This window comes from Bacillus rossius, chromosome 3 (assembly GCF_032445375.1).
Source record: "Bacillus rossius redtenbacheri isolate Brsri chromosome 3, Brsri_v3, whole genome shotgun sequence".
NCBI lineage: Eukaryota > Metazoa > Arthropoda > Insecta > Phasmatodea > Bacillidae > Bacillus > Bacillus rossius.
In genome coordinates this window covers 56,552,050-56,567,384 of record NC_086332.1, presented here as the reverse complement: position 1 = coordinate 56,567,384, position 15,335 = coordinate 56,552,050, and the positions used below count along the sequence as shown (strand labels likewise).

The 15,335-nt window shown below is 40.2% G+C and overlaps 2 protein-coding genes across 2 annotated transcripts in view; both read left to right on the top strand.

Moving 5' to 3' along the window:
- The window catches only part of LOC134530727 (WD repeat-containing protein 27-like), a 75,206-nt gene that overhangs the window by 32,137 nt on the left and 27,734 nt on the right, over positions 1–15,335 (top strand). Inside the window, exons 7-10 of the mRNA XM_063365848.1 lie at positions 3,756–3,859; positions 5,083–5,278; positions 11,074–11,284; positions 12,915–13,050. Of these exons, the coding sequence (XP_063221918.1) occupies positions 3,756–3,859; positions 5,083–5,278; positions 11,074–11,284; positions 12,915–13,050 (647 nt within the window). The remainder of the gene's footprint in view (positions 1–3,755; positions 3,860–5,082; positions 5,279–11,073; positions 11,285–12,914; positions 13,051–15,335) is intronic.
- On the top strand, positions 763–3,208 carry LOC134530728 (tigger transposable element-derived protein 6-like). The gene is made up of 2 exons (XM_063365849.1): positions 763–860; positions 1,138–3,208. The coding sequence occupies exon 2, from the start codon at positions 1,151–1,153 to the stop codon at positions 3,128–3,130; it is 1,980 nt and encodes a 659-aa protein (XP_063221919.1). The 5' UTR covers positions 763–860; positions 1,138–1,150; the 3' UTR covers positions 3,131–3,208.

Below are 15,335 nucleotides of genomic sequence, written 5' to 3'. Positions count from 1 at the left end.
AGTAGTTGTGGTGAATGAAGAAATCCAAATATTATTAGGAAATCACTTTATTTGTTCCTATCTCTGTTATTTGTAATTTTTAATTATTTATATAGCCTATCTGGTTTATCTGTTATTGTAGTTGAGTATTTAGTTTGTATTGGGCTCGGTCAAAATGCAGAATGTCGCTGCAATGACACTGCCTAACTCTGGCAATAGTAGCAAACATCTGTTTTCTAGTCTTGTAACAGAGCATCTGTAGGTCATGAAAGTCACAAAAGTCACGGAAATGTAAGAAACAGTTGGAGATTGTCTATTTGAATCATATGGAAATCATCTCTGAAAAGGTTTCAGCTCTTTTAATTAAATATTGGTATATTCCTGCTAATAGTTGATACATTTCATATTACATTTTCTCATGTTTAATTTTTGGCTTATTATATATCTATAAAATTGATAACATTTTGCAGAATGTGTTTATGGCAAAGTTAAGAATGCATAATTATAGTTTAAGTGCAGGAAAGCCATTGATAGATTAACCAGTCTTTATATGATTTTAGTCTAGGAATCATTCAGTATATTGATAGAGATTTATGAATGGGTACACAAACATTTGTTATAACATTTATAAAATAAATATGTGATACTATTTTGGTTGTCTTTAATAATCTCTGTCGAGGACAAGTAGGGGAAGGTGGTGTTCCTTTGACCAGTTGTACCTTTAACCACTCAATGTTTTTATGTGTTATACAGGAAAATTTTATGATTTGGTACTCTTAGTCTGTACTTCCACCACCAGGAGTAATGTAGCTCTGCTTTCCATTTAGAAAGAAGCTCCTGTGTTTTTGTAAAATTAATTATATCTGTTTGAATCCATAAAAGTAAGTATTTCTTTAATGATATTATTTGTTATTATTTTATTTCTATTTATGTTAGAACAATTTTAAATATACCAGAATGTGCGGTAATCATTCTAGACAAAAATGTGTATCATAGTAAATATGTGAACCTAACCTCCAAATGAGCATGATTTTTTTATTCAAAACTGAGGTACTGTTGTACCTTTGACCACTATAGGCCATTGTACCATTGACCGGTCAAAGGTACAACTGATGCAGCCACGTTTCTCTACAATTAATGTTTTATATATTTTTTCAGGTGACTGGATAAGATGCCTAGAAGCAAACTAGGCATTAAAAGGAAGAAGATAAACAAGGATGACTTGGAAATTGCAGTAAGCTTAGTTCGTAAGCAAAGAATGACAATAGGTGAAGCAGCAAAACATTTTGATCTAAAGAAACCAACTTTGATTTTTCACTTGAAGAAAACTAAGGAATGTGGGAATGAACAATATAAATATTTACCTAAGAAACCTAAGCGAGTTTTCAGTGATAAAGAAGAGCTTCTTCTTGTACAGTATTTGCATGATGCCGCAAATATGCACTACGGGTTGACATTGAAGCAGGTACGTGGTCTGGCCTATGAGTACGCAGTTCAAAACCACAAGAAAGTTGACCCTTCGTGGGAAGTAAATAAATGTGCAGGAGAGCAATGGCTACGAGACTTTCGAAAGAAGTATGCAAACCAACTATCACTGCGTAAGCCAGAAGCAACTAGTTTGTCCAGAGCAACTGCTTTTAATAGGGACAATGTGGAAAAATTTTTCACTAACTATAGAAGTGTCCTTGATAGGTATAATTTTGAGCCCAATGAAATCTGGAACTGTGATGAAACAGGGATTTCAACTGTGCATGTTCCACCAAAGATTTTAGCACCAAAAGGAAAGAAGCAAATCGGTGGTATGACTTCCGGGGAGCGCGGAACGATGATTGCTGCAGTGAATGCGGCAGGAAATAGTATCCCCCCATTATTCATTTTCCCTCGTGTGAACTTTAAACTTTTCATGCTGAATGGAGCTCCATGTGGAAGTGTTGGTGTAGGTAATCCATCGGGATGGTCAAATGAAACAATATTTGTTCAATTCATGCAACATTTTGTGAAACATGTTCGACCAAGTGTGGAAAGACCTGTGCTCTTGCTCATGGACAATCACGAAAGCCATGTTAATATTCCAGCTATTGACTTGGCAAAACAATCTGGAATTGTTCTGCTGACTTTTCACCCACATACCAGTCATAAGATGCAGCCTCTCGACAGAGGTGTCTTTGGGCCTTTCAAGACTTACTACCACGAAGCCATGAACAACTGGATGATATCACCTGGAAATGCTGGGAAACCAGTTACAATATATGAGGTAGCAGCGATGGCTGGAATAGCATTTCCTCGTTCATTCACACCATCAAATATTTTGAAAGGATTTAAAGTATCTGGTATTGTCCCGTTCAATGAGAATATATTCACTGATATTGACTTCATGGCAGCTAATGTCACTGATCGACCAATGCCACAGGACACTGAGAGGCAACCCCCTGTTTCTACAGCTAGTCTTGCATCACCTGAAGAGCCTCATTCTGTTGTAGATCTACGAAATGTAGATGGACCCGATGAGAATCTTCCCTGCACTTCTGGACATGTAATCCGGTCACCAGAAATTATACGACCACATCCTAAGGCACATCCAAGAAAAATATCAAATAATGTAAAAAGGCAAAAAGGAAAATCCCGCATATTGACTGACACGCCAGAAAAAAAATTACTGGAGGAGAATATTAGAAAAAGAATGGCCAAAAAGTTGCCAAAACCAAAAAATAAAAAATCATTTCAACGAGCACTTTCCTTCCAACAAGAGATCTTGAATTCCGATACTGAAAATGAATTTGAATTGCCATCATCAGACAGCGAGTATGGAATGTCTTCAGAATTTAGGGAATTCAATGAAGATGCTCAATTTGAAAGAGACAGCATTGAAGCAGGCAATTTTGTTCTCGCAAAAGTGTGTGGAAAAAAGATTGTTAAGCATTTTGTTGCAGAGGTGGTATCAGTTACATCACAAGACATCTTCGTAGTGAAATATTTGAAAAAATTAACACCCAGAAGTGCAAAATTTGTCAGGGGGGATGATAATTTGTATGATTTATACAATAATGACATTGTTTTGAAGCTCCCGAATCCAATACAAGCAGGCACATCAGCCCGGCAGCAATGCCATTTGTTATTTGGTGTCAATTTATGTAATTACAATGTTTCATAGATAGTCAAGTTCTTATGATAATAATGGTTCATATCTTGAATACCATGCTACCATGAATTGTCTTTTTTATTAAACAAATTTGAGTGCTAGGCAGTTTTTTTTTTCATTGTTGGTTAGCTGGTTATCTTCATTAATGCTTTCTTCATATAAGCTATTTTTGAGAGCAAGTGAATATTATATTTCAATATTTTGTGTTATTTATGCATATTGTAAAATATAATTAGGTTTTGATGTACTAATTTTTCCATTGTCCATGGTGGTCAAAGGTACAAATACCCCTGGTCAGAGGTACAAGACCATGTTGTACCTTTGACCAAATTGCTTGCTTACAAAAATTCTACTTAAACACACTTAAAAATGGATTATTCAGTATTGAAATAATTGTAATATTGTTCCCAAAACAGTATTACTACTATTTCAAATCAGACAGGAATTTTTTTAATGAAAATTGGATCAGAAAAAAATTGACATACAAAATTGGTCAAAGGTACAACACCTTCCCCTATAGTATATTAACTTCACTGAGTTGGGTAGTGATATCGCATGGTTCAACAGGTATTTGTAAACATTCTGTAGAGAGAACTCTTGTCACCCATGTGTCATTTGTGATGCCTTACATCCACAGCTCAGTTCTGCAGCCTGGACCTGTACTGGTGGTGGGCTGCAATGTGGGGATTGCTCTGTACGACGTCAAAACACAAGACTGTCTCGTGCATATCAAGCTTGCAGGTAAGAGTTGTATGCTGACAACTTTTCAAATACTCTTCTTGGTTTTCTACCTCAGATGCCTTCAACACATGTTCTTAACAGGCTTAAAAAAAAAATAAAAGTAAATTTTGGAACACACTTGGATTGTGTTTTAGTATTCTCTTATTCTGTAATCAACTGTACTTAACAAATTTTATTTACACTTGTGTGATGCCCTGTCCCTTAAAAATGGTAAACATGTGGTGTAATTGTAACTGGAATAATTTATAACATTGATTTTAAAGTATTAGTTTTATGTAGATCAGCACGTTGTATTTGGCTTTTATATTTTCCTTACAATCAACGTACAACTACATGTCACTGTTGCTGGCCATACTTCATGAGTCTCTCCTTGTTAGAACACACCCACAGGTGTGTCAACTGTACATTCTAATAGCAACTATCTCATTAAGCAATATTCATTTATTTAATCTTTTAATTTGGTGAAGGATAAATGGCTTCAACTAATTAGTTATTAGATACATTCTTACATGCTAGTTAGTGGTTTATTTTAATTGCAGAAATTTTTTTACAAACATGCTAATAAAGTGGGTGAACAGGTCACTAACTTAAATAAACAACCAATTTAAAGATTTAAAGTAAAACTTAGACTGATATTTGCAGTTAGACACACACAGAAAGATCATGCATGTTATAATGGTCATGACAGTTGTAAGAGACCATTAGCTAGCTACATAGTATACAGCAACCTGAAACTAAGCCTTTGATTCATGTTAAAATATCAAGTGGTGATGGCTGTATTTTCTTTTAGTTTATCTTTGAATCAAGATCGTGAGAACTACCCAAACATTAAATCACCAAATCTAGACACCCTTCAGGCCACAAATTAAATTAAATTAGATATATTTCATATCAGTCATATTTCCTGGTACTAGCACCTCCAGCTCATTTTCCTCACTGAAAAGTTCTCATGCCTTCCTATGTTGGCTTTAGCCACCTGTTTTGCCCTTGAAGCAATGTACAAGCTACAACAATTATTCTAGCTGCCTGAGAAAGCTGGTACAACCGGCAAATATGTAGTATTTCTGTGTGTGTATGTGCAGTTACCAACCTTCTCTACATATTTGTGTTTCTGTCTAACTAAATAAAAAAATGTGTTTTTGTGTTCCTCCAAATTGTATTTACTGCATCCCGTGTTATTTTTTTTTAGATTTAAATGTGTTAAAACCTTTGTTGGTTCTTAGAAATCTTCAGAGAAAAACTGTCCTCAAGAGAGTTGCTGCCACTGATCGACTTTGTTGTGGTCGGAGGGCAAGACTTAAACGATGTTTATTGTGTCAGTAAGATGCTGACGGGCGGTGTCAAGGTTTACATGGCAATTTTATTTGTGGAAACAAATGATCTCAGTCTTCCTAACAAGATTATAACTGTGATTCCTGGGTATGAGACTTCTTGTGTGATCTGTAGAATGCACTTAGAATATTTTTGTGCACAATACTTGGTTAAATAAAGGTTGTGAAGCGTATTGTTGAACATGCATTCAAAACCATAAAAATGTCAGTGTCAGTTGATTATTTTTACCGCAATTTAACTACAAAACATAAGTAGTATGTAATTATATTTAAAGTCTCTTTTTCACTTGTATGTGAAGAGAGAACGATAACAGAAATATTAAAAAAGCTGTTGTTGCAGTGTTTTGTTCAGTAGGAAATTAAATGGAAATGGTCACCATTTTTTTTATGTACCCGTTACACGCACTGTGTCTGCATTACACGATACATTGGTTACACAGGTTATCTGGCGAGCTATCAGCCATGATGCCAGCTGCTGACTAACGAACCATAGACAACACAACACTCTCAGCCTTACCAACCGAGCTGACAGTACATAACAGTCCTTCCCTCCAAGTGATTTTTTACCCTAAGCACTTGTACATATTGTTATACACAATGGAGAACGTAGTCACTGTTGGTGTTTTCTTGACTCGTGTGGATCGCTCCCTCACCCTCGTTGACAAGTTACTCAGCTCCTGGGGCTGTCCCTGGGTCTCCTGCAGTGAGAACTCCAAGGTTTCAGCAAGCACTTCAGATGTTTGCTGCCCTGGATGAACATGACAACTGCAGCTGCCGATCCGCAGTCACTAGGAAACTCCGAAAATGGTAGCTTGGAGTCCCCCAACACTAGGGAACCAGCTGCTCGCTGGAGGGGCATCTCGCTGCCACTCATCCTCGTACCAGATGATCCTGGTTGTGTCGCTGTACTGCTTGGAGGCCTCTGTGGTTGCTGCTGAAGCTCTGGTCTCCCCCGATGGACAGCTTGCTGGAGCGATTCTTCCTGCTCTCGGGGCCACGTCACAGATGCTCCTCCCACCGGTAACCTCGAGCTCCCCTGGAGTCGTGTAGCGATATTGCGTCGCACCATCTGATCAACATGTCTCCGTGCAATGTGACCTCCAGCCTGAACTTGGTATGTAACTGGACCCTCCTTACGTGCCACCACTCCAGGGACCCACTTGGGTCCAGCTCCATAGTTGCGTATTAACACTGGGTCCTTTTCACTAAACTGTCTCATTTTACCATCACACCCGTCCTCCACTGACCCTTTTCCCGCACCCGACAGCGACCGCAGGTGCAGCTTGTCGAAAACCGTCTGCAGCTTCCGACCCATCAAGAGTTCGTCAGGCGTCTTCTGCGTGACCGTACTGGGAGTTGTGCGCAACGAAAAAAGCAGTCTGTGCAATCTCATATTCCAGTTGCCTGCTTTCAACTCTTCAACTTGTCCTTGACAGTTTGCACCGTTCGCTCGGCTTGTCCATTACTGGCCGGATGGTATGGGGGCGTATACTTGTAGATGACTCCATTCTTCTCTAGAAAGGTTTTCATTTCACTTGAAGCATATGCAGTCCCGTTATCAGACACCACAACGTCCGGAATACCATGATTACTAAACATACTCCTCAGCTCCTGCACCACTACAGCCGATGACATTGACGGCACCAACCGTACCTCTGGCCATTTTGAAAAGGCATTGATGACAACCAGAAATGTTTTCCCTTGAAAGGGACCCGCAAAATCAACATGCAGACGGAACCATGGTCTCTGGGGCATGCTCCATGGCACCTGGGTCTTCGCTGGTGCCCTGCGTTCGGCCTGACATATCTGGCAATGGCTTACAATCTCCTCAATGTCTTCGTCCAGTTTTGGCCACCAGATGTAGCTTCAAGCTATGGCCTTTGAGCGCACCATTCCATCATGTGATGCATGTAACATTCCTAGTAGGCTACTTCGCAGCTGCTGCGGAACTACCACCCGACTTCCCCACAGCACACAATCATGGTAGACTGTCAGTTCTAATCGGCGGTTCCAGTAGGGTCGAATCTCCTCACTTGGTAGTTCTTGTGGCCATCCATGCAACACAAAATGCTTCACCCTCTTCAACACTGGATCCTCGCTCACGCATCGTGCCATGGCCTGGGCGTCCAAGGGGGCGTCCGGCATTGCTTCAAACATCAGGATATCTGCCACTGCCGGAACTTCCCTTGGTGATGTCGGCTGTGGCACCCTGCTCAAGGAGTCTGCATGTCCAATCCGAACCCCTGGCTTATGCATGATGGTGTAGTCATACATGCCCAGCAACAGACTCCACCGTAACATGCGAGGTGACAGTATGTCCGGGGTTGGGCGCTTGGGATCCAAAAGTCGTAATAATGGCTTGTGGTCCGTCACCACTGTAAATGATCTGCCTGCCAAATATTGACGAAATTTAGTCATTGCAAATATCACAGCGAGGGCTTCCTTGTCGATCTGCGCATCTTTCCGCTCACATTTTTGCAGTGTCCGCGACCCAAACGCCACCGGTCTCTCCTCACCATCATCCATTGCGTGTGCCAACACTGCACCCACGCCATACTCAGGTGTCGCATGTTAGCACCAGAGGTCTTGTGGTGTCATAATGGACCAGCACACAGTCTGTTTGTAGCAACTCCTTGGCCTTGGTAAATGCAGCTGCATGCTGTGTTTCCCATTTCCAGGCAGTGTTTCCATCAAGCAGTCGGTGTAGTGGCTCCAAAAAACTAGCTTTATCTCTCAAGAACCGCTCATAGAAATTGAGCAAGCCCAAAAAAGACTGCAGGTCCTTCTTGTTTTGGGGCACTGGTACCCTACGGATTGCTTCCACTTTGTCGTGTGTGGGATGTATCCTTTCCGCATCTATCCTATAACCAAGAAAATTCACCACTGCGGATGCAAAAACACACTTGGACTTCTTCAACCGTAACCCAGCCTTGTCTATCCTTGCCACTACCTCCGCTACACGTGTCCAGTGCTCTTCTTCATTTGGGCCCGCTATTAACACATCGTCCAGTAGCACACTCCTGCTAAGAGTGTTTCCATGAGCCTCTGGAACACGGCAGGGCCACTGCTCACTCCAAACTGTAATCGGCGGACCTTAAAAAGTTCCTTGATGGTATTGACAGTCAACAAATCTGCCGTTCCCACGTCGACTCCAACCTGCATGTAGGCATCCTCCAAGTCCAGCTTCGTGAAATATTTCCCCCCTGCCAGCGATGCCAGAGCTTCGTTGATGGTCCGCAATGGATAACACTCTGTCTTACATGCTGGATTGATTGTGCCCTTGTAGTCAGCACATATGCGAATGGACCAATCCGATTTCATAATAGGCACGACAGGTGTCGCCCACGATGAATACGGCACTGCCTCATAAGCTCCTCGCATCACCAGCTTGTCGATTGCATCCCCTACCTTGTCCCTTATTGCAAACGGCACTGGTCTGCATTTCCTAAATACTGGTGTGGCTCCCTCTTTAAGCGCGAGGGATACCGGTGGACCCTTGTACTGTCCTAAACAACTGCTGTCAAATACCTTTGGATACTTGGCTACCAGTTCCTCCACCCATCGGCTCTTCTGCACAACACTCGGTTCCTTGAAACTCTCTACCATGAAAACGCCCTCCACATAAATCCAAAGGGGCTCCAACCAGTTCCTCCCCATCAAACTCGGCCCTTTCCCAGCCGCCACTAACACCGGAAGCTGTACTGCCTCACTTCCCCTTGTTTTTACCAAGACTGTTTTAACTCCCTTAACCTGCAACTGTTCCTGGGACCACGTACGCAATGCGATGTTACACATGTCCAATGGTGGCTGTTCGGGTTACAGTGCCTTGTATGTTTCCCCACTAATAACAGAAAAGCTTGCGCCTGTATCTATTTCCATGCAGTGTTTGTTGCCATCCAACCAAACGTCCATGACAAAGGGTGCCTTACTTTTCAACGCTCGCAGGTTATTCAAACTGTACATTGCTTCATTCTGTTCTCCCTCTTGCTCCCTTACTGTATCTGACAACATGTGAGTAAGTCCAGAGTTAGACTTATTCCCCACATTTCCCTGTCGAGCACCACCAATAGGCCTACCTTGTTTTTGTTTCGTAATACAGGCTTTCTCTATGTGGCCCTGTTTGGAACAAAACCGACACACAGTTGTCACATGCCGACACTCTTCCGCAACATGATTCCCTGTACAACGCCAACACTGTTGTTTCCGTTTGTTCTCCTGGGGGCCCATCATTTGTTTACGTATTTCCGTGTCCATGTTTGCCTGAATACCATTCGGACGTCTGCCGGTATGGCTTCTGCCCGCCACCGCATGCTCCGGATGTTCGTCAACACGCGTTGGATTTATCTCGTCTCCTTTTACACGTAAGTCCAATATGTTCTTCCCTGTTGCCTCAGCCGCCATAGCAATATCCACTGCATCTTTGAAGCTCAGTGGATCCTTAGACAGCAACGCGTGCTGAACCGATCCATCCCGCACACCACACACCAGTCTGTCTCTCAACATTCTCTCCAAATTGGGGAAGTTACAATGCGTGCTCAATCGCCGGAGTTCCGCCAGATAGACTGCTATCATTTCATCCGCTAGCTGGTCACGTTTAAAAAATTTGTATGTCTCCACTATCTCACTGGGTTTCGGTTCGAAATGTGCGGAAAGCTTGCTGAATACCTTGGTGATGGGTATCTCATCGGTAGCCTGTGGAGCTAACAACGATGAAACTAAGTTGTAGAGTTCCGCCCCGCAGACAGTGAAAAATACAGCGTGTTTTGCTTCATCGTTTCAATTTTATTATCTATAAAATAAAACTGCACCCTTTCGCTGTAACTCTTCCACGTGTCCCGACCCGGCACAAACTCTCCCATAACCCCAATCGCCGCCATCATCACCCGCACACCACTCCACGCGCACGAACCGATCCGGAATTCCTCGTCGTTACTTTTATGTACCCGTTACACGCACTGTGTCTGCATTACATGATACATTGGTTACACAGGTTATCTGGCGAGCTATCAGCCATGATGCCAGCTGCTGACTAACGAACCATAGACAACACAACACTCTCAGCCTTACCAACCGAGCTGACAGGACATAACAATTTTCAGAAAGAAGCTTTTTAAGATAGTCAAAGCTCGTAAGTAGCATCGATGTGTGAGTCACTGAAAATGCAATTTTTTGAGGAAATGAAGAACTGTATGATATTTATTTCCGACGTCAAAATGGCTACATTTTGGCTTGCACTTAGCAGTGCATGCTTGAAAACCAGGCTCGCCATTCCTGATAAGGTTGCATGAAGTGGCTTTCACACATGCTACTTGTATGCATAGAATATCATTGCAAGATTTTATGCTGGTGTTAGATTTTGTGCAAGAACATTACAAATTTTACCTGCAATTTTTGTGCAATCCGTTAAAATTTCAGGGAACAGGCAATTGTTGAGTTTAAAACAAGACATTAGTAAACATTATAATTTAATCATTGCAAGAATCTGGTGAAACAATAGATGCTGTGAAAAAGTGAAAATACAATTTTTTTTAAACAATGAGATTACAAATATGTTGAGCAGAATAAACTGAAATTATCAGCTTTGTTCTGTACAAAGCTAAAATAAACATATAATTGCATCAAAATGCTTCTGTTTTACACTGTCTGCGTATTCTATTCAGAATGTGATTAAGACTTGTTCGCATGGTTTACTTATAAGTACTGTATTAGTATTACACCTCATCAAAATGTCACAATCATTAGTAACAATTTTCCTATCTGTAAAATTAATGATATAAATATAAGCTGTTTAATGTAATATCCTCCATATGTGCGAGTCATTAGCCTGTTAGGAACACTGCAGATTTCCCAAGCTTCTTGCAACCACTAAGTAAATGTTCCCAGGGAGCCGATGAAGTTAAAGTCGCCCCTCCAATGCTGCATGCCGAGCAGAAAGCAACCATCGCTGTACAGCACCAGGAGCAATCCCAGCAGCTGCAGCAGCAGGGGCCTCACGAAACAGAGATCCTCGGGCTACGGCAGACCATTTCGCATGCAGATGTTCCATCCTAGCATTAACAGCCATAAGAAGCACAGCACTGCATCTGCCTCTAAGGTAGTTTTTTAGTCGGATATACTTGGTGTCTATTTATTACCACTTCATACTGTTATTAGAAAAATGATTTCTATAGTTTCCTACTTACCAGGTTTACCTAATTCCCATTATTGGATTTTATGTAGGGATGGGAAAAATCAATTCCTCAAATACCATGAAATCCTTAGTATACAAAAGTTTCAATATAATATTTGGGGAAGAAGATTCAAAGAAAAATTTTAGCGGAAATAAAGTAAATAATAAAATTCAACGCTGATAACCTCTTAAGTTGACTAGGTAAATTTTTTTCTTCATACCTATCCTCGTATAATTCCCCAAGATAGTGTACTTTTAACATGTTATATAAATAAAATTATTATATGTATTGATTCTGCAAACTTAGTTTGAGAAACCATTTAAAGGGTAGAATGTTTCAACACCATAGTTAATATTTTTTTTTTTTTCATTTATTGTACATTATTTTATTTTTAAGCCTTAACACCTAGATTCGGATTTGAGGTACCGTATTTTATCGCATAATCGTCGCAACCATATTTTAAGCTGTCAAAATTGGGATAAAAAAACTTCTTGCTTAAACGTCCCGTTAGTAGATGCCAAGCGCTTTGTGTAGGTATCTTTTCCGTATAAAAAGATGTATTTTAAAGTATAAATCTAATATTTATTCGGTCATTACCACTTACTTAATAAATTAACGGAAAAATACGAAGTTGTTGACGTGTAAATTTTCTTATAAAGACGTTTTTAAACGTTATTTCCTTTATCTGATCATCTGCGTCGCTGGGGTGTAGGTATAATCTAAAATTTATTTTGGTCATTACCACTTATTTATTTAATTAATGGAAATACAACGTTGTCTGACGTGTAAATTTTCTTTTAAAGATGTTTTTAAACGGTATTTCTTTTATATGATTGTCTGCGTTACCGCGGTGTACCGTTTATAAAAATGTAGCCAGCGCATCATTCATGTTTGGTTATGTTGCTTCCCGTATAGAGCGCGCGCACATAGTCGAATATCGATATCTCACCGATTGGATGCAACGCGCGCTCTCTGTCAGGTGCCGAGTTAACTACATTTGATAGCCCGCATTCTTTCGTGGCAAGTGTGTACTACGACACGTTAGTTCACGTCAGATTCAAGTGGCTTGCGTTCGTGTTAGAGTTTTGGTTTTTCTATTTAAAGTTGAAGAAAGGTTTTTGTTTAAGGAATTATTAATATAGATTGTTTGGCGTGCTCTTGTATACTCCACCTTTTTTTTTTTAAATAAACATACTTTCCATGAACGGGTTTTGTTTTTATGAATAACTTTACCTAACAAAAATTTTTTTTCCACATCGTCGCACCCCTACTTTTCAAACTTGATTTTAGAATAAAATGTGCGACGATTATACGAGAAAACACGGTACTCTCTGGGATTTGAAATTTGGATTCCTTTTATCATTTTTACTTTGCTGTAAAACTCCATAGATTGTTTGTAAAACTGACACCAGCTTTATCGTGAGACAGATTTCATGGCGAAGTGAGTATTCAGAAGGGGCAGGGGGGTGAGAAGGAAGCAGGATGTAAGGGGGTGAAGTAACATACTGCTCTTGGCAGTGAAAAATGTTTATTTTAGACTGACTTATTCCACAGGTTTATAAATCACTGCCTGACATAGTGGACAGTTATGCTTCACGCTTGATGCAGCAACAGGGGCCACCTGTGAAACTTGTGAAACAACTGTCTGTCTGGAAACCTCCATGTACCGCCACACATCTAACAATTTCAGGTTTGTTTTTTTGAAATGCATTTATTTAGAACACCCTTTCAAAAAATATTCACCTGAAATATGTAATTGCAGCATGTTTTGGTGTTAGTGGGAGATGAAGCCATGTTGGTTGACTCCCGCCACAGCGATCAGGTACTGATTCAAACCCAATTTTTGAGTTTGGGAAGCCTGGTAGGTACTGCTGTTGGCCATTGGGAATTTCACACATGCATTTTGCATTGGCTCAACCAAAAGGTTTTTCATTCATTTCCATCTTTTGGGATCATGGTGTTCCAAATGTAATATAGTAATTAAAAATGAATGTATCTTTTTTTTAAAAAAAAAAAAAAACATACTTTTTACATTGGTACTTTCAGAAGTCTATTACTAAGTATAGTGTTAAGTATTCAATAGGACTGGATATATATTGGCAGGCTTGCAAGGACAGTAATGGCGGCGGACCCGACATGAGGACAACAAGGTTTATGTGTACCCAGGGGCGCAACAACAGGGGGGGGGGGGAAGGGTATTTTGCCCCCCCTTTGAAACCTTAAAGTGGGGGCAAACGGGGGCAAAGAAAGTGCTGTGTAATCAATTTTTAGATAATAAAACTGCTTAAATAGCACCATTTTCCACCTTGAAATACAAATGGTCCCGGGGGAGGACCCCCGGACCCCCCGCTTCAATAGGGGGGATCGATGATTCTTTATAAAAAGGTATATGCCCCCCCTTTGGAAATTTAGTTGTTGCGCCCCTGTATGTACCAATACTGACATAACACTTAGTGGAAGTTGTCTTGCTCCAAGGTTAATATCAAAAGCATGCTATTCTTATTCATGAAAGGAGATGAAACCTGTTACCAGATGTCATCGAAGGACAGGTTTTAAGGCAAGCAGGTCTTAAGACATGCATTTCGCTGCTAAGAGTTGTCTTGTGGAACTAGAAACTGTACATAGTGCCAGAGGATTGTACCACCACCCACCCCCAGAGCTTAATGACTAAGGGCAAGATTATATAGTGAATTTAGATAAAACAGAAATATGTAACACCAAAAAGCATGCCAATGCACCATGTAACACCGAAAGGCAACTTAATATACCTTCAATTGGGCACCAAAATGCAACTAAAATCATAAAATTAATCAGAATTTTTATTCAACACTTAATTTTAATCACAAAAATGTAATTGTTTACAGTTTGAAATTCAATTAATGTCATTTATTAAGCACAGAATATGTTCAAAAACGTATGTACTACATAGATTGGAAAAATAATTTTTTTTTTGGAACTTTTATTACTAACTCATTTTTACATTACAATGTTGGTACAGTTTTCAAACACACAAATACATGCTGATTTATTTTTATTGGTCCAAGTAGTACCTACTTATATCCTTATAGTACATGTTTATAACAAATTATTATATTTTAAAAGTTTATCATTATCATGCATCAGTCAAAATAACACTGTTTTGGTGAAATAAGTATCATATTTGTTGAATGAAATGCTATTTTTATGAATAAACAGAATTTAAAAAAAAAATTGAAATCAGTAACACAGAAATATTGTGTTTTGAAAATGAAATTGGTCCAAATCACAACCATAAACTCTTGTCTCTAGTAATGAGTAGGGGCTGGAAAAATTATCATCTACCTATAGATTTTTATGTTGATAATTTACACTTTAGCTGCTAATGTCTAACATAAATGCTATTTTAATTAATTTTCTAAATAAATTCTTATTAGTTTTAAATGTCATTTATTTGTAGAAATATCCTTTATAAAATGCCACATTACTACTACCTACTTATTTTTTGTCAGCTTTCAAAATTGTTGTACAAAATGTATCTTTTCACACTTAGAAACAAACAACCCCGTCTTGTAGACTGTAAGTAACTTGACTCACCTTACATTCATAATTGGCAGTTTGTCTGGGACACATGTGCAAGTATACATAATTGAATTATTTAAAATTATTTCCATCACTTAAGACTTTGACGCACGTCCTCCCTCTCCAGTGCACAAAAAAGGAGGGGGGTTCCTCGCGGTAAGGGGGAGGGGAGGAACTGTCAGAGTTTCGCCCTCAGAGGCAGGGGAAGGTGGCTTCCTTTGGAGGGTAACAGGCTCTCACTTGGCGACTCGGAGGTGGCCGCGAGCGGGGGGGGATCTCGATGATCTGGCGGTTGGCCTGTGGGGGTGCAGGCCGCAGCTGTGGTCGGGTCGGCTGGCGCAGGGCCGCCTGCGGGGTCACCCCTCGGAGGTTGCTCGGGGGTCGCTGGTTGATGGCCCGTGCTGCGACATGGGCGGC